The sequence below is a fragment of the Betta splendens genome, chromosome 24, assembly GCF_900634795.4.
Source record: "Betta splendens chromosome 24, fBetSpl5.4, whole genome shotgun sequence".
Taxonomy (NCBI): domain Eukaryota; kingdom Metazoa; phylum Chordata; class Actinopteri; order Anabantiformes; family Osphronemidae; genus Betta; species Betta splendens.
The window spans coordinates 3,941,828-3,961,471 of record NC_040901.2 but is presented as its reverse complement, the minus strand read 5'-3'; the positions used below and the strand labels follow the sequence as shown (position 1 = coordinate 3,961,471).

The 19,644-nt window shown below is 45.0% G+C and overlaps 1 protein-coding gene across 31 annotated transcripts in view; it reads left to right on the top strand.

The window, feature by feature from the left end:
* The window catches only part of LOC114849524 (scavenger receptor cysteine-rich type 1 protein M130-like), a 43,390-nt gene extending 27,239 nt beyond the window's left edge, over positions 1-16,151 (top strand). For 15 of the 31 annotated variants that reach the window (XM_055506344.1, XM_055506338.1, XM_055506348.1 and 12 more), the window contains 15 exons: positions 276-334; positions 557-649; positions 818-939; positions 9,844-10,043; positions 10,217-10,501; positions 10,802-11,116; positions 11,209-11,499; positions 12,310-12,624; positions 12,718-13,005; positions 13,442-13,552; positions 14,250-14,573; positions 14,664-14,963; positions 15,174-15,497; positions 15,686-15,768; positions 15,846-16,151. In XM_055506344.1, the coding sequence (XP_055362319.1) occupies positions 10,007-10,043; positions 10,217-10,501; positions 10,802-11,116; positions 11,209-11,499; positions 12,310-12,624; positions 12,718-13,005; positions 13,442-13,552; positions 14,250-14,573; positions 14,664-14,963; positions 15,174-15,497; positions 15,686-15,768; positions 15,846-15,971 (2,799 nt within the window). In that variant the 5' untranslated portion in view covers positions 276-334; positions 557-649; positions 818-939; positions 9,844-10,006 and the 3' untranslated portion in view covers positions 15,972-16,151. Of the gene's footprint in view, positions 1-275; positions 335-556; positions 650-817; positions 2,633-3,257; positions 4,439-4,487; positions 10,044-10,216; positions 10,502-10,801; positions 11,117-11,208; positions 11,500-12,309; positions 12,625-12,717; positions 13,006-13,441; positions 13,553-14,249; positions 14,574-14,663; positions 14,964-15,173; positions 15,498-15,685; positions 15,769-15,845 lie in introns of those variants that run through there. The other 16 variants (XM_055506356.1, XM_055506355.1, XM_041069542.2 and 13 more) reach the window with 16 other exon arrangements.
* Positions 16,152-19,644: the final 3,493 nt, after the last annotated feature.

Below are 19,644 nucleotides of genomic sequence, written 5' to 3'. Positions count from 1 at the left end.
CCGATGAGGGTAGGTTGTGTGGAGAAAGGCGCTTGATTTATTTTTACATTTTCTTGCAGAAATCAGTTTGTGTTGCTGTTTTTGCTGTCCATTATTTGCTGCTCATTATATTACATTACTCGTCATTCTCGTAATAATTTGTTTAGATTTGTTGGGTAATTTTTGGTATTGCCTACGAGGATTAGCTTGGTGACCTGAGCTCCTCGTGTTGGCATGTTAGCAAATTTGTGTTTTGTTGTATTGTAGCAATTTTGTTTATCTGTCAATTTATTCAGGGGAGCTGTGGAGTGCAGACACAGAAACCTACAGCTACATGTTTATTAGTTTCCTGCAGGTATGGGTTTTGTTATTGCATTGTTTTAGACTATGCTCACCACCTTGTTTAAGCACCTCATCTTTATGCTTGGATGGCTGCCGTGTGGCGCCAACTTTGTAAATTATGTTTAGCAAGTTTTGCTGGCTGGGCTCTCACGTTGCCGCATGCACCGATGAGGGGGAGCTGTGCAGTGCAGACACGGAAACATACATCTACATGTTTGTTATTTGTTTCCTGCAGGCCAATAAAACGAGAAGATAAAAGTCCAAGCTGGCTTCAGTAGTTTCGTACGGTCAGGGAGAGAGGCTGCAATGAAGAGCGTTACACTAACGGGTGATTGTTTCATATTTTCGTCTGTTTTTGATGCACGTGACCGACATTTATAGCGTTGTAGCCCGGACTTTGCTGTTTATTATAGACACGCCTAAAATCAGATTAATTTATATTGAATTCATGGGTAACCTCCCCATTTTCTTTTGCTATTTCATCCTCACTTATCAGGTTCACTGAAGAAATGGAACTGATGGTCACACAGATTTATGGAGGCAGACATCCAAAGCTAGATTGGACCTCCAGGAGAGACGAGCGTGGCCATTGGGACGTGCCCATTTATGGACTTAAAGGTGAATATTGTGCAGTGTTGCCAGATGGGGAAATAAGAATAAGAAAACCTTTAATAGTCCCACAGTGGGGAAATTACTTCTCACAACAGCAGTACAGATGAGCGAGAATACAGGTACAGAACAGTTTGTGTTGGCACAGTACAAAGCAGTACAGTACAGTTAGAGTGAGTATGAGGTCATTGCAGGGTTATTGCACGGTAATGGGTATAAGATTTGTACCGGTAACATTATACATGATTGTTCACAGATTTACACAAATATTGTGCAGAGCAGGTTGCTATATAAACCACTGATGCAGTGGGTGAGTGACTGTAGTGGGACGTGGTCAACAGTTCTGATTTATACAGTCTGACAGCAGCAGCAGCAGGTAGGAAGGATCTACGATATCTCTCCTTCACACAGCGAGGGTGGATCAGTCTGCTACCGAAGCTGCTCTCCAGAGCAGACAGTGAGTCCTCCAGTGGGTGAGAGTCCTGGTCCATGATGGATGTCAGTTTAGCCAGGACCCTTCTCTCACCCACCTCCTGCACCGTGTCCAGAGTGCAGCCCAGGACAGAGCTGGACTTTCTGATGATCCTGTCCAGTCTCTTCCTGTCCCTCACTGTGATGCTGCTGCCCCAGCAGACCACACCGTACAGGATGGCTGATGCCACCACAGAGTCATAGAAGGTCTTCAGGAGTGGCCCCCTCACTCCTCCTCAGCAGGTACAGTCTGCTCTGACCCTTCCTGTACAGTGCATCCGTGTTATGAGTCCAGTCCAGTTTTTTGTTCAGATGCACACCCAGGTACTTGTAAGAGTCCACTCTCTCAATGTCCCTTCCCTGGATGTGCATCGGTGATATGACAGCAGGCTGCCGTCTGCGGAAATCCACCACCGTCTCCTTCGTTTTCCCTGCCTTGATCAGGAGGTGGTTCCGCTGGCACCAGTCCACAAAGTTCTGAGCGAGTCCTCTGTACTCTGCGTCGTCATCATCGGTGATCAGTCCGACGATCGCAGAGTCGTCAGAGAACTTCTGCAGAACACAGCTGTCCGTGTTGTGTCTGAAGTGTAGAGGGTGAAGAGGAAGGGGGCCAGTACAGTCCCCTGTGGGGACTCCTCCAGTTTGTATTTCAGAAGCACCGGCTGGATGGTGTTGAAGGCACTGGAGAAGTCAAAGAACATGATCCTCACAGTGCTGCCGGGCTTCTCTAGGTGAGAAAGAGCTCACTTCTCACCTGGGTGCTGGAGAAGGATAGGGGTTGAGGGAGTGTCTCAGTGTGGTGTGAAGTGAGGGGGTGTTGTTGGTATGAGTCGCCAGTCGTCAGGGCTGAGGGTAGAGGGCTTTGTGTAAAGGTGTGAAGGGCTGTGGGGGCTGGTAATCCAGTGGTATGAGGCGACAAAAGGTTTGGAGGCAGCTGCTGGGAGGTGTGAGTGGGTGCTTGGTCAAACCTATTAAAGTGTGAGTTCAGCTCGTTGACCCAGCTCGGGTCCCCCTCAGCCTGTGGGTGTGGAGCTTTGAAGCCTGACATGGTTTTCAGGCTCCTCCACACCTCACTGACATTGTTCTGCTGCAGCTGCTCCTCCATCTTCCTCCTGTAGCTGGACTTCCCCTCACGGATTTTCCTCCTTAGCTCCTCCCTGTCCCCTGATTTAAATGCTCTCTTCTTTAGCAGAGCTTTAATATCAGAGGTGACCCACGGCTTGTTGTTGGTGAAACACCGAACCCGCCTGGTGGGAACGGTGTTTTCACAGCAGAAGTTGATGTAATCTGTTACACAGTCTGTTATCGCGTTAATGTCCTCCCCATGTGGCTCGCAGAGCTCCGTCCACACAGTGGTGTTAAAACAGTCCCTGAGAGCCTCCTCGCTCTCAGCTGTCCACCTCTTCACTGTGCGGGGCACCACCGGCTGCCTGTGTACAACAGGTTTATACACAGGCAGGAGATGCAGGATGTTGTGGTCAGCTCTGCCCAGTGGTGGGAGGGAGGATGCAGCGTAGGCCTCTTTGGTGTTGGCATAGAGTAAGTCCAGGGTTTTGTTGTCTCTGGTGGGGCAGGTCACATACTTGGGTGTATGTAGGCAGAGCAGCTGAAGGAGGTGCATGGTTAAAGTCCCCAGAGATCAGCAAGAGGGCCTGTGGGTGCTGTGTTTGCAGCCTGCTGGTGACTGAGAGCAGGGTCTCAAAAGCTGTGTCAGCGTTAGCGGAGGGTGGGACGTACACAGCAATTATTATAACGTGTGTGAACTCCCTCTATGCTTTTCCGTACTTTTACAGATCTGTAAATGAAAACAAAAACACAAGACAGTGACAGTAGACCGCTCTCTTCCTCTGCTTCAGACAGACTGAAGTCGAGGACGAACGGCAGGCTGCAGGGAGCCCGTCACACTCAGGATCTACGAGTCGCCCCTTGTGGCGAAAACGTGTAAACTCGCCATGGCCAAATATTAAATTCAGGGATGGCCTCTGTCTCCTCATTCTCCACAACTGCCTCTTTACCATCACTGTCATGTTCCCTGCTCTGTTGCTGATTATACTGTCCTTGGTACGTTTCTAATTTAGTTTTTTCTCTGTTGACATGGGACCTCTTTGTGTGTCTTACTTTGCTAGAGTTTTTACAGTTGTCTGTGTCACCTGTGGCAGCCATGTGAATGAGTGCCGGTGAGATCACTGCTTCTATCTACACCATTTCCATTCCTCCAGCAAGATCTCAGCTCATAGACCATGTCTCCTTCTTCATCAGATGTGCTTTCGTTTAGATCCTGTTGTTCTGTTGGCCATCTGAGAAATTCTCTTTCTTCTCGATGATGTTCCTGACCTTTCAGATGCTGTAGGGAGGTCAACTGGCAAGTCATTGGCTAGATGCAACAGGTTGCGATGTAAGACATAAGTCTTTCTCCCATCGCCTCTACAACTCTGTAGACTGGAGTATCAATCAGCTGTTTTTTTTACAATGTAAATTATATTTTCCCAATAAGATCTTAACTTCCCAGGGCCACCTCGTTCGCTCAGGTTCCGTATTAGCACCCGGTCACCAGGATGTAACACTACACCTTTTACGTGTCTATCATAGTACTTCTTACCACAGGCACCTGACTTCTTACAGTCTTCTGATGCAATCTTATAAGCTTTGGTCATGCGCTCTGCCCATTTTTCTGCATAACTCCTTGCTGTCTGGGGCTCTTCTTCTGCCACTAGTCAGAATAACAAGTCTATGGGCAGACGAGGGTGTCAGCCAAAAAGCAGAAAAAAGGGTGAGTATCCAGTGGACTCATGGAATGTACAATTGTACGCATGTACAATCTGAGGGAGGAAATCCTTCCACCTTTCCCTTTCATTTTCTCCTAGTGTCCTTAGCATCTGCAACACTGTATGGTTAAAGCGCTCAGCTGGGTTGGCCTGGGGATGATACGGTTTTGTTCGTGAATGACCCACCTTACTCAGTTGTTTAAGGTCATTTTTTTGAATTCACGCCCTTGGTCATGGTGCAGTTTTAGGGGATAACCAAACCTAGGAATGTAGTCAATGAAGATCTTTTCTGCAGCAGTTTTTGCCTTTGTCTTGTTGCAGGTCGGATAAGCCTGTGCATACCTTGTAAAATGTTCTACGACAACAAGGATGTACTGATAGCCTCCCCTGCTGGGCTCGAGATGTAAGTAGTCAATCAAGACACGTTCCATAGGTGAGGTTGTGACTATACTTGATATCGGAGCTCTCACGTGTCACTGGCTTCTTCTGTTTTAAGCATGGGCACTGTCTAATCACATAGGCCTCAATTTCTCCTCAACGACTTGATGAGGGAACGACTGAGGCTTAAGTACTGGTAGGTTGATTACAGATGACATGCAGGTTAACAACGACCGGAAATAAGGCTAGATTTACTTAGCATGAGTACTGGACAGGAAGTGGTAACAAAATAAAACCGGAAATGAATAGAAGCAGTGACTAAATGACTTGGATTATGAAAATGTAAGGCCAATAGAATCTTTGCCTGGCTAGACTGTCTGCATCAACATTTATTTTTCCAGGTCTATGTCGAATGTCAAATCTAAAATCTGACATACGTTAAAGGATTATTGTCTGTGTACATGGTGAAATGCGGGGCATAAAACAGGTAGTCCCGGAATTTCTCACAGACGGCCCACTTCAGTGCAAGAAATTCTAACTTGAGTGAGTGGAGTCGATAATTCAGCTCAGCTGGGGTAAGGGTCCTTGAACCATATCCAATTACCCTGATCTTACCATCCTGGTTCTGGTAAAGGACTGCCCCAAGCCCTTTATCTGAGGCACCAGAGTGGAGGACAAATGGTGATTCAAAATCAGGGTAGGCTAGGGTAGGAGGGTTTGCCAATGTGTCAGTTAGCTTAGACAGGGCCTCCTGGTGTTTGTGTCCACCTCACTGGAGTCCTAGATGGTAGTTGGGCTCTCTTTGCTTTGTGCCCACCATGCATCTCTAGTGTCTGTCTTTCGGGGATGCCCTTTTGTTGTAGAAGCTCATAAAGGGGCTCTGCAATAGCTCAAAAACCCTACAATTCTTTACACATCTCCCAAAGTGGCTGGTGTGTTGTCCCTCAGAGCATACACTGCCTCCAGGTCTTTGGGATCAATGCGAACTCCTTCCGCTGAGACCAATCTTCCCACATATCTTACTTCTTGTCTGAATAAGTCACAATTGTTGGGCCTGAGTTTGACTCCATGGCTTTGCAGCGCTTGTGGGAACTTTCTTAGTCCTTCGACATGGTCCTGAAATGTGCGAGCATAACATAAGATGTCATCTAAATATGGAATACAAAACTCATCTCGTAATGGAGCGAGGATTTCCTCCATACTACACTGAAACGCAGCTGGGGCATTTGTCAGACCAAAAGGGATTTGCACCCACTCATAAAACCCCCAAGTACTTATGAATGCTGTCAAATGGCGTGACCCTTCAGCTATAAACCCCTGATGGTATGCTTTCCCTTTGGTCTAATACAGAGAACCAGCTATACCCACCCAAAATGTCTGTAAGGTCCTGGATCCTTGGAAGTGGGTGTCGGGCTGGGACAGTTTGTTGTTTCAGTGTTCCATCTTTTTTCTGCACACAGACGACTGGAGCTGAGAAAGGGGATTTAGATTTCACTATCCATCTTTTCGCTAGAAGATCCTCAATAAACTCCTTTTAAAGAGGCTTCCGAATGGAGGTGTATGTCTTATGGATTGGAGTGCTGTCCTTCAGTGCTGTTATACACCCCATATCACTGTCATCCTGCGCAAAAGCTGCTGATTCCTCATGTAACAACTGTTTTACAGCTCTTTGCTGGTCTTCATTTAGGTGGCTCACATCGCCTGGCGGGTCCCATCCTGTTGCTAGCCCATTTCCAGTGTGCTGCTGGGTGCCAGAGATGTTTTCTTGAACGTTATCTGTCATGGTTTGTCTCGGTCCCTTAGTTTCAATTATTTTGACCACTGGCTCAATGCTCCTCAACACAGTCCTGCAGAATAGAGTGACATCATGCTTTGTGTGGATACCTATGGGTACTCATATAGGGGTTCTTAGCCTGGTGGATCTCAATCAGACTATTGCCAATATCCAACACTTGTAGTTGTGGATTGTCTTCATGAGGTTCAAAGAGTGTGTGGATTTATCATGTCAAACATTGGCGATACTTTGCACTTAATGTGGCTGACTTCATTAGGTATGATAACCACATCATGTTGTCCCACTCTCATCTTGCCTGAAATTACAGTTTTGCCCACACTACCAAGTGTGGTAGCCTCATCAGCCTGGAGATTAATGGCACCACGGAGTTTTATGAGCGCATCACACTTAGGTCCTGACATTAGCTGCTCAATCACATTGAACCCAATCAGGGGACAATCTAAAGGCATGGTGCTTACCAGAAAAGGCAGCTGGACTGAAAGGTTTGGGTCACTGTTGTCCGGGAGGCTTACCATTACTCCTACCCAACCATCATAAGGTAATGAGTCACCATTCACAGCCAGCACACTCAAATTCTTTCGTCCTATGAGCTCCGCTAGGGGCCGTACTTTGTGGTCAGGAAGGAAGGTTCTGATCGAAGACACACAATTTGTTTTCACATTAGTGGTCTCCCTTGATTGTGGCTGTTCAGAAATATTTAAGGCATAAGCATTAGCGGGCGGCTGGCCAGAATCTGTTGTTTGTCCTCCCTTGAAGCATCCTGCTGCCATGTGACCTGCCTCTCCGCATACAAAGCAGTGGCTGCATGACTATGCACCGCTCTGAATGCATTTTGTGTTAGTTTGGATTTGTTTTGGGTGAATGCACTGACATGTTCTATAGGTTTGTTGGCTGTGGGAGCCTCAACCGCTTTTGTTAGTGCATCAATTTTGGCATTCATTTCCTCGATGGCTTTGTCTTTATTCTTGGTTTTACAGTCCAATAAGTTTTCAGTGTCTTGGCTGGGACTGAGCTGAGCACTATAAGCATGTGTTACCTTTTGACGAGAGTAGTTGCCCAATCTGCGCTGTCTCTCGCTCTCCTCACTGGATACCTTGGTCACCTGCCTTATGAGTGCTTTATCTGACAGAATAGTTTGACAAGAGAGGCTTTAGTTCGTTACGAATGTCTGTGTACTTAGGGAGTAGATCCTGATGGATGGTGCGTGGAAACACATTCTGTACAGTGCAGGGCTCATAATCCAATATCCATGTTATCCTGTTTGGATGCAGGAACTGCTGGGGACTCTCCTGTTCATGCTGCTTAGTGCTCATTAATTCTTGGAATCACTCACTGCCACTCTTTTCACTTACTGTAGATGGGAGCGCAAGAACCTTGTTAGCTCATTGAGAGTTAATTCATCCTTGTTGATGAGCATGTCTTTAAATTGTCCTGGTTTCATAATAGGGAGTACTCCTTGAATGATTTCATTGTCGGTATACTGCCCTCTGAGTCCCTCCTACATTTGTTTGCACACTATGGTAGCTGATGTCAGCTGCACTGTCCCCGACCTGGCCCCCTTGTACCTTAAACTCACTACGCTGAAGTAAAGGCAGGTCTCTCAAAGTCATCATGTTATCGGGCCTACTACCTACCAGGAACTTTATATTACTCTCGATACTATACTGTTCTGATATGGTATTAGGTACAGGTTGGGATGCCACTGTCACAGTCTCATTCCTATTACTCCTATGCTGACTAACTTCAACAGTATGACTGTAAACAAGCTCAGTAATAGTATCTCTTAAAGATAACAAATAGGATAATCCTGATCCTCTAGTCCAAACAATGTCTTACAATTTAAGTACTCACAAATGAAGTCCTCAGCCTGTCGTTGCTACCTCTCGTCCAGCCCAAGTCACAGCATGCTGCTGCCCAGGTCATCCAGCTATGCCGAGCTTCAGCTCCAGCCCTACCTACCTAGGATTTTGTGTCTTGTCTTGTTCTGGCTCTCCTCCAGTCCTCCCTCTGCCCACCCTCTGTATTAAATCAGTAATTTACTCTGCTATTTAGTCTCCAGTACTCACCGTATTCCTTTGCCAGATTGTTGCAGGTTATCACCACTTTCCAGCGTCGTGTCTTCCCGTTTGTGTATTATCCAGTACTTGTATGATCCAGTACTGTTACATGCACGTGACAAACTGGACTTAAAATGCTCACCATGAGTGGGGAACAGGCTGCTAAGGCATACGAATAAACTTGGAGGGAGGTCCCAAATGCAACTGAATAATAACCCATTTAATAAATAAACATATAAACACAGAGGAAAATACAACTAAGGGTGCTGCAAGTGCAGGGTGACTACTAGGAACACAAATTAATACTCATGGATACCGTAATGATTAACTAAGGATCGCTGCAGAGCAGAAAAAGAATTCAAACATAATCAGAACACTAAACATGCAACAAACACCAACAAACACTAACCTTGACACACACAGGACAAACAAACCTCGACACAGGAAGCACGATGACATTGTAACAATGCTCGCTGAAACTGACGCCAATAAACACAGTTTTACTGCAGTCCTGTTCCCCTGCTGTTCATTTGGGTCCTTCACTCCTCTGTGAAGGAGAGTGTCAATCAATCAGACCATCAATGTTGCACATTTTGACTAATTAAAAGTCATGTGTGTCTGCATTGGGAACAAATCAGTAAATGTGGGAAGAAGGTCCTGTGTTGTGGATTACCAACTGTTTCTGTGACACAAGAGAGACTGGTTTGCTCCTCGCCCTGCTGATTTTTCTAATAACTTCAACAGGTAAATTGTACATTTTCACATATTCTATATTCTGTATTTACAGTAAAGAGGGAGATTAGTGCAGCTTAATGCAGCCATTTACCAGTTTGACCTGCCAGAGGTATCCTGGGTTTTTGTTTTCAGTTCTGTTTTTATTTGTTTTGTCTGATTTAATTATGCTCATCACCTACACCTGTTGTCATTCTCATGTATTTATGCTTTACCTCATCATTTCTCTCTTGCCAGTGTTTTTTGTGACTGTAAGTGAATTTAGATGTTGTACTTTGTCCAGCATGTCTGTGTGATTCAGTGTGTCTGGTTATCTGTCACCTCAGTTTGTATGTGATTTGTCTGGTCTTTTTATACTCTAGTTCCCTGTCTGTTATTCACTGTTTTCTCCTGGTCAGTATTTCCGTGTGTTAAATTTTTATGTTTACCATGTATGTCTTGTGGGATGTTCATTGGGCTTCACCCTCTTGTTTTTAGTCAGGTTTAATAGGCTGAAGCTTAAATATTCTTTCTTGGGGGTTTCAGTCAGTTTTGGCATTAGTTGCCTTGAGTATTGGTAATTTTCCCTGTCAGTCGACTTGTAAAGTGCAGCAATTTGTAACAGCATCAGGTCCTTCTGACAGTGATAACCATCGCCACCAGAGCCTGACAGCAGCTTATCAACTCTGTGGTTTAACTAAAACAAGTTGCAGTGACTCTAATCTTCTTTACTCAGGAACCAGAGGGACAAACCCAAAGTCACATTTATTACAGGGAGACGATTCTGAGCCGAGCCTCAGTGAGCCTCAGTCAGACGAATCGAAGTGAAGCTCCACCTGGTTCAGGTCCAGATCTACGCTAAAGACACACGGTCCGACAGGCTGAGACTTCAGCTGGACATGGATCATGTACTGCTGCTGCTGCTGTGGACCTCAGGTATTGCTCTGTTGCTCCACACTGTAGATCAAGTAAAAGACAGTCTTCAAGCTTTGATCGAGCAGATTTTTATTATTTGTATTCATCATCGTTTTATTTTTAACAAAAGAATTATAAGAACAGCTGTCACTGTTTACGTGAGCTTTTATTAGATGACTCTGCTTTCTTTCCAGAACCTGTCAGGTTGGTGGGAGGAGACAGTTATTGTGCAGGTACACTGGAGATGAAACATAAAGGAGAGTGGAGACCAGTGGATGGATTCAGGTGGACCATGAAGGAAGCAGCTGTCGTCTGTAGAGTGTTGGACTGTGGTTCTGCTGTTTCTATAGGACAGAAAAGAATTTCTTCGATTTTAAGTGTGTGGGGGATCAGGTCTAATTGTGTTCGGACTGGATCTGCTCTGAGGGAGTGTGTAACATCATCTCACTCTACACTCACCCTAAACTTCGTCTGCTTAGGTAAGCTCATCAGCATCAGGAAACTGTACATGACCAGAACGAGAAACCAGGAACAGTTTCACCCTACATTTTGTGATGATCAGAACCAACCCTATACATTAACTGCTGCTTTCAGTGAGCCTTCGGGATATCAGTATATCTTTAGACATACAGTATTAAAGGTGAATGTGCTGTTAAGGTGTAAAGCTCTGCTGTGGGTGATAAACTGATTCTGGTTCTGAGTCCAGTTTGTTTCAGGACATCTATTTACTGAGCATCTGTTGTCTTTTCTTTCTTTTTTCATTTGTTTCATCTCTCTAGACTCTGTCAGGCTGCTGAATGGGACTGGTCCGTGTTCAGGCAGACTGGAGGTCAGGTCCAACCAGTCCAACCAGGGGTGGTCCTCAGTGTGTGAAGCTGACTTTGACCAGCAGGATGCAGAGGTGGTCTGTAGGGAGCTTGGCTGTGGGGCTCCTTCAGCCCTCCAGGGGGCGCTCTATGGAGAAGTGGAGGCTCCGTTCTGGTCCGAAGAGTTCATGTGTGGAGGCCACGAATCTGCACTGCTGGACTGTAGAAGCTCAGATTTAGCTAGAACCACATGCTCACCTGGCAAAGCTGTTGGACTCACCTGCTCAGGTAGATGAGGAGCTGCAGCTTGGATGTGTTTATTCCTGTTTAAGTGAAGGTCACTCTGTTCTTTTATTGATGATGCTCTGCTTTCTGTTTAGAATCTGAAGGGTTCAGATTGGTGGGAGGAGACACTCACTGTGCAGGTAGACTGGAATTGAAACATGAAGGAGATTGTAGATCAATGGATGGATCTTACTGGACCCTGAAGATAGCAGCTGTTGTCTGTACAGAGCTGGACTGTGGTTCTGCTATTTCTACAGTGCAGAGAGAGGAGTCCTCAGAGAGATTAACTTGGGGGATCAACTCTAACTGTGTTCATTCTGGATCTGCTGTGAGGGATTGTGTATCACCATCTTACTCTTCCTTCTATCTGGACCTCACCTGCTCAGGTACTGTAAGCTCATCAGTGGCATCATCACTCCTCGTAGAAACATACAGGGCATGTTTTATGTATTATGTGTTAGATAATTACTTTCAGGATTGAAACATCTGTTTTGGGAATCTGATTCTGGTTCGGGTCAGAATGTGGTGTTTCCCATTATTCCCTCTGGTTGTAAAGCAGTTAGAGAGAATTGCAGCCTTGGTCTTATGAAGTTATGTTTACTGCGTAGACGTCAGAGCCAGTCAGACAAAAATCAGAATGAGTTGATCATCAGACATCAAAACCTGCATAGAACGTGTTTATGAAAATGAGCCCAATCTAAGTTGGACCATAGTCAGGTCATGTTCTCAGTTGATGTAGTCAGTCCTGTCTTCATCATTATCATCATTATCATTGCTGAAAAAAACAAGGAGGAACTTTCAGCAGAAGATAAATATCCTGTATCAAAACCCAAATAGTCCAGAGTCAGAAAATGTTCAGGAAAAAATGACAGCAGACTTTTAACACAAGATGGTCCAACGTGTGTCTTCTGATCAGAGCTACAGATACTATACATGACCAGAACCAGGAACGGTTTGCCCCTATATGCTGTGATAATCAGAACCATCCCTGTACATTAACTGCTGCTCTCAGTGAAACCTTCAGGATATCAGCTCATTATCAGACATTAAATGTGAATGTGCCATTAATGTGTGTAGTTCTGCTTTGGAAGATGAACTGATGTTGGTTCTGAGTCCAGTTTGTTTCAGGAAATATCTTGCGTCTTGCGTACTGAGCGTCTGTTGTCTTTTCCCTCACTTTTGATTAAACTCTCCAGACTCTTTCAGGCTGCTGAATGGGACTGGTCTGTGTTCAGGCAGACTGGAGGTCAGGTCCAACCAGTCTAACCAGCGGTGGTTCTCAGTGTGTGAAGCTGACTTTGACCAGCAGGATGCAGAGGTCGTCTGTAGGGAGCTTGGTTGTGGGGCTCCTACCGCCCTCCAGGGGGCGCTCTATGGAGAAGTGGAGGCTCCAGTGTGGTCCAGAGACTTCCAATGTGGAGGCAACGAGTCTGCACTGCTGGACTGTAGAAGCTCAGACTCAGCTAGAACCACCTGCTCACCTGGCAAAGCTGTTGGACTCACCTGCTCAGGTAGACGAGGAGCTGCAGCTTAAATCTGGTTCATTCCTCTTCTAATGAAGGTCACCTCGTGGTTTTACTAATGATTCTTTGCTTTCTGTTCAGAACCTGTCAGGTTGGTGGGAGGAGACAGTCGCTGTGCAGGTAAACTGGAACTGAAACATGAAGGAGAATGGAGACCAGTGGGTGGATTCAGGTGGACCCTAAAGGAAGCAGCTGTTATCTGTAGGGAGCTGGACTGTGGTTCTGCTGTTTCTATACAAGAGTGTGAAGAGTCTTCAGAGAGACTTGTGTGGGGGATCGACTCTGACTGTCTGCTTTCTGGATTTGGTCTGAGGGAGTGTGTTACATTCCATGAATTGTATACATTCATCCAGAATCTTACCTGCTCAGGTGAAAATATTTGATGTTTTAAGTGTGGGTGTGTGTTTGGCACATAAATAATAACATCACAAACCTATCCAGTAAAGCAACTCTCGTCCAGAAAGTGTAACAGTGTTCAGACGGTGAGAAAAGTCTAAGAGAGAGGTACCAGGTCAGGCTGACAATCAGACCCAGGATTAAAGGTTCTGGTCCGAGATCAGTTTGAAGCTCAGATAAACAGCCACTTGCTGTGAGTGGAAAATTGGGAGGTTGTCCTAAAACCCACCCAGGAGCGCAAAATCTCAATATGCATTAAAGTAGCAGTTGCTCCACTGCAATGCATCATGGCAACAAATAGTTTATCCATGTGCTTCAGCAACAGTAATACTTTTCTTCTGTTGTTTCCCATCATGCCCTGCGATGGACTGGCGACCCATCCAGGGTGTACCCTGCCTCTCGCCTATAGCCAGCTGGGTTAGGCTCCAGCACCCCCGCGACCCCGCATATGGGACTAAGCGGCTTGGAAAATGGATGGATCGATGGATGTCTCCCATCATGCCCATTGGTTGTAGAGCAGGTAGAGAGAAACAGTAGCATTGGTCTCATTTGGTTCTTGTTTACTAGGTAAGATGTCAGAGCCAGCCATAAAAATAGTACACAACAGTCAGGTTGAGTTCTTAGTAGGAGTATTAAGTCTCATCTGCATTATCATTGTCATCATCATCATCCTCTTCGTCATTGCCCGCTGCCCCTTGTGTAGTCAGTAGAACTTAGAGGAATCATCAGCAGAAAATGTACTTCCTGTGTCAGAACCCTGAACGAGTCCAGAGTCAGGAAGCATTCAGAGGAAATTACTGCGGACAACCTGCTCCAACGTGTGTCTTTTGATCAGAGCTACAGATACTGTAAATGACCAGAACCAGGAACGGTTTGATGCGACATGGTGTGATGATCAGAACCATCCCTGTACATTAACTGCTGCTCTCAGTGAACCTTCAGGATATCAGCACATTATCAGACATTAAATGTAAATGTGCCATTAATGTGTGTAGTTCTGCTTTGGAAGATGAACTGATGTTGGTTCTGAGTCCAGTTTGTTTCAGGACATGTCTTTACAGAGTGTCTATTGTGTTTTTTCTTTTATTACTGTTTCATTACGTTGCTGTTAAAGTGTGTGGTTCTGCTGTGGAGGATGAACTGATTCCAGTTTGTTTTAGGACATGTCTTTACTGAGCGTCTGTCATCTTTTCTCTCTCTTTGTTTCATCTTTCCAGACTCTGTCAGGCTGCTTAATGGGACTAAGCTTTGTTCAGGCAGACTTGAGGTCAAGTCCAACCAGTTCAACCATTTCAACCAGTGGTGGTCCTCAGTGTGTGAAGCTGACTTTGACCAGCAGGATGCAGAGGTGGTCTGTAGGGAGCTTGGCTGTGGGGCTCCTTCAGCCCTCCAGGGGGCGCTCTATGGAGAAGTGGAGGCTCCGTTGTGGTCCAAAGAGTTCCAATGTGGAGGCAACGAGTCTGCACTGCTGGACTGTAGAAGCTCAGGCTCAGCTAGAACCACCTGCTCACCTGGCAAAGCTGTTGGACTCACCTGCTCAGGTAGACGAGGAGCTGCAGCTTGGATGTGGTTAATTTCTGTTCTAGTGAATGTCACGCTTGTTTTACTGATGACTCTCGCTTTATGTTTAGAACCTATCAGATTGGTGGGAGGAGACACTCGCTGTGCAGGTAGACTGGAACTGAAACATGAAGGAGAGTGGAGACCAGTTGATGAATTTGACTGGACCCTAAAGGATGCAGCTGTTGTCTGTAGAGAGCTGGACTGTGGTTCTGCTGTTTCTATATTACAGACACAGGAGTCCTCAGAGATACCTGTGTTTTGGATCAACTCTCAATGTTTGCAGTCTGGTTTTGCACTAAGGGAGTGTGTAATGTCATCGACAAATGATTATGAAATATTTTCTGGCATCTTGAATATCATCTGCACAGGTAAAGCTCATCAGTGACATAATGTCTGGGATACTGTGAAGTTGACTAACTTGTGAAGTTTTCAGAACAATCTTTTCCTGGATATTTCAGACCCTCCATACTGTATAGTATATGCTGACCTTCACCTGATGGAGGAAAATCCTGTCTCTGTCATAACAGTGACATAACTATGTTGAAAGTAGTTACCGTTCATCATCTCTCTGTTTACAGACCTGCTGCTTCAGCCAGTCATCTCTGTGGACGGGGTTTCTCATGTCGGTCAGCAGGGGTCACAGGTTGTCAAAGGTTTCAGCTTCACAATCAGCTGCTCCATCCATCCACAGTACCCTGGAGGCTTCTTCCAGCTCATCTTCACCTCCTCCTTCTCCAATGCAGAACACAACTACACCCAGCCAGCTGTCAATCACTCTGCTCGCTTCCTGTTTCATGCTGCAGAGCCGACCCACCAAGGAAACTACACCTGTGTTTATCAGGTGTATGTTTTCTCTCTTAACTTCTCCTCAGAGAGCCAACGGCTGTCTGTCAGTGTCTCAGGTAAGATGCAGCTGAGAACCGTACAGGTCACTGAGTGTTTAACTGCAGCTTTGAGACGACAGAGCAGTAGGACAGGAAACACCTGAAGTAACATAAAGCTAAAGGATTAGGAGACTCAGACTATTCAGCAGCTGTCCAGTCTGTGATTAACGAAGCTGTTGGACTCATGTGTGGACGTGTTTGATCAGATCCAACAGTGTTTTTCCTCAAAGTGGTCGCCCTGCCTCTGACTCTGCTGCTTCTCAGTGCTGCCCTTTACATGTACTATAAGGTACTGGAACCACATGTGTGTTTACTGATCTGAACAGAGGAGCTATGCAGGAAGTGACATCTGTGCTGTGTCTCCAGGCCACCAGAGGGCAGATGTTCAACAGACAGGAGGACACTGAGCTGGTGAACTATCCATTGGGTGTTGGTGCAGCTGAAGAGGAGGGAGACGTCCTAGGTGTTCACCTCACATCCGGAGAAATCTGAGACTTACATTTAATTTTGATCTTCCTTTTACAGTAAAGGACTGTTTTCCACTCACCTGCTGAGTTTACGTTACCTTAAGACATATGGACATAAAACATACATGTAATACTTGAACCAATAAATAGATATTTACAGAAAACAGGCATGTGGCCACTAAATAAAAACATACATGCACACATATGAATGACATGTGCTGTTGATTTCTGTGCTTTTACATATTTGTTGTCAACAAAGTTCTGACTCAGTGGTTCTAGGAAGTGTGAGAATCTGAATCTGGACCAAACCCCTGTAGGGGAAACTAGAGGGCTAAGTGCAAAACAAAGATGAAAGATGAAGTTATAAAGTTATCTTTGATGTGATAGCATAGAAGCAGGATGTGTTGCATATGTCGTTTTCATTCCTTTTTTTATATGAACTGCTTTCAGTGCCAGCATAAAATCTGCACTCACAGTATGAAACAAACAGTGTAGAAGGAAGACAGAAATATTATCAGCAATAAAGGTATGAAGACAGAAATATTTGTATAAATTGTGCACTTAAAGACTTTAGGATAACAGTTTGATGGTATTCATATGACATGACCCATAATATAAGTGACATTATGTCATTGTTATTTTCTAGGTTATTACTGTAGCATGCGTCAAATATTTGTTTTTTTGGGTTCTTCCTTAAATCTTTTCTTCACTAGTTGAAATGTTTGTTCAACTTGTTTCAGGTCTGGCAATTAGTCTGCTTAGGACTGTGTAAAGACTGTGCACAGTAACTGCTGTTTTACTGTCAGACTTCTTCCGCATAAGCTGTTGTTTTTCTGGGCTCACCAGCTGCCTTCCTGTGTAGTTTGCGTAGTCCAGTGAACATTGGACATGGAAATAGTTTAACTAAAGCACCAACGCAAACAATATAGTAAGTCAAAATGTCATCTACAGAAACTCTAAGTCCAAACAGCTTTAACCTGATCTGACTGGATACACGAGGTCTGCAAATACAGTACACCGAGGTTAGCACTAACCACACTAGTTGCTAACCATTAGCTCCATAGAGCCCAGCAATTTATATATACATCAAGCTGTAAAATCCACAAAATTAGGGGGGGGGGGGCGGCCTGCAGGAGGTTGAGCGGTACCAGCCAGAAATAACAGGCTCACCTCCACACACAGCCTGGGCTCAGAAACACAACTCTTTTTCTACTCTAAAGTTGCCTGTGGTGAGAGGTGGCAGGCTGGTGCGAGCCACGCACCTCAACGCACCTCCTTCCGCTGCTCTGCCTACATTCACCCAGTATGTGACCTGCCCCACCAGAGACAATAAAATACTCGACTTATCCTATGCCAACACCAAAGAAGCCTACACTGCGTCTTCCCTCCCACCCTTGTTTTATTTTGTAGTTTCTGGTTTTACGTTGCACCAGGACTGAGCTGAATGTCTTTACGAGGCCATACACGCCTAAATTAGGTCAAATATTAAATTAATATTCATGTTAATTAAAACGCAACTCATAACCACAAACTTTATGAAGACAAAATATTGTATCAGATGTCAGAGCCGACATGATACAGTGGGTGTGTACATATTCTTTGAGACGCCTGCTGTTTAAAGACACATAAAGAAGCTGAGGAGAAAGAAAACGTTTTGCTGCTGTAGCGCAGGTCTGTCTTAAACTAGACAGAGCGATTATAACTTTGCAGTAAACAGAAACTAACGTCATCAACCTATTTTTTCAGAAGGAAAAAAATCTAATTTGCCTTATAAGAGCAAAGATGAGGAATTGAATTCATGCCGCTAAGACAACAGTCACTCATCTTAACCACTGGACTATCTGAGGATAAAGGAACTGGGCTGACTAGTCATGGAGAATACAGTAAGTCAATTTGAATGCAACAATATTTATTTAATAAGTAACTGTTGCACTTAATACTAGGAAGGTAGAAGGTGTAGGTAGATAGAAATGAATAGTCGGGCCTCAGTAACGATGTAGTGAATTGGAACCTTTCAAACAACTGTGCGTCACCTGGTGGTTAAATTGAGAACAGCACCCCGTTTTTTTAGTGGTTAGGTTATAAATCAGTAATGGTCTCATTATACGTCCAAACGATGGTCAAACAATGTTTAAACCTTCCCTCGGACCCAGCAAGGTTTATATCTACCATGCTTTTAGCATCCCTAATCTGTAAAAGGAGCTGGGCTGTTACGAACTCGCCCCGTCGGTTCCGAACCGGCGGGGTTTTACTGGGGACAGGAGAGGAGATGTAGTGGCGTGGAAGAACGACAACACCCACTCCGAGCGGGGAAGCTTCGGCTCTCAGAGCCAGGAGGAGAAACGCGCTCTCACTGAGCAGAGGAGTGTGGCACTGCGGCCAACGGCCATAGTAATAAAATACTCAGTCACCCTTCACGCTCACCTGGCCGCACCCGGGCTGACCAGGTCGCAGGGAAACAAGAGGGAGACCCCAAGTGCACACCCCAAACGCAGAATCTAACAGTTAACATTAAGATGTTTATTCAGCACAAACATAAATTCACTGCACGACAGGATCCAGTTCAACACAAAACAGGCGAGAACTAAAAATCACTGCGGTGCAGACAAACGCTACTAAACACTCTAAAACGCTCCACAACACTATGGGCAAAACTAAACATGAAAACGAGACACTTACAAACCTGGACAAAGAACAAGACATCCAGAGAAACCAAAAACTCTACTGCATCAAAAAATCTCTTTAAACGTAACACTGGTGTAGCAACCAGCCACCACCGCATACACACAAACAGTGTGTGAAAACAAAGGCCTGACTTAAATACACCTATCAGCAGGTCGGTATCATTAACTCATTAGTGCAAGACTCTCAGGTGATTATTACCCACAATACAGGAGCACCTTTAGCGGCACGGCGGTTGAATGTTAGGGCACTCACTTGAGCCCATACTTGCTTGCTGTCAAGTGAGAGCATGACGGTCAGTGACAGAATGAGGGAACTGAAAGTGTTTCATTTGATTTTTATAAGACATTGAGAAAAGCCTGAAGAAACTGTCACACACCCTTTATTCTTTGCATAAATGTAAAATGGTTTTTGGTACTATTATTATGAAGTTAAGTCTGTTGTATTAAAAAAAAAAAAAGAAAATATATATATGTGCATGCTGAACCTGTGCCTCACTGTCATCTTGTGGCATAGTGAGGCATAGGCTCAGCGTGCCTCCTGGCCCCCTGTGTTGCGGCAGTAATGGCCGTCTTTACAGAACAAAAGCAGTCATTCACAGGGCGTCACCTAGTGTGAGCCGATCAACTGAACACCCAGCCAGTTTTTGTGGTATGCGCCTATATGTACAGTCTTTAGTCTTGCTAGTGTTTTTTACTTCATAGTAGAAGGTTGTTAGAAATCCACAAATTCTTCATTTAGCCAAAACCCTCTTCTTTTCTTCATCTGCTGTTAGTGACTGGAAAAACAAGATGGTTCTCCCTTCCAGGAGTGTCAGAACAGGAAAGGTGTAGGACTCAAAAGCAACAGTCTACAGTCGCCATGTCAGAAATGGGCTGGGCTGAAATGATCACACACAGGCCATGGGTGACAGTGGCCACAGGGCTACTGCCATCTTCTGGTGAAATGTAAAATTTAATAATAATAATAATTTTATACTGTGGTCAACAGTGCTGGTGATTAGTGAGTATTGATTT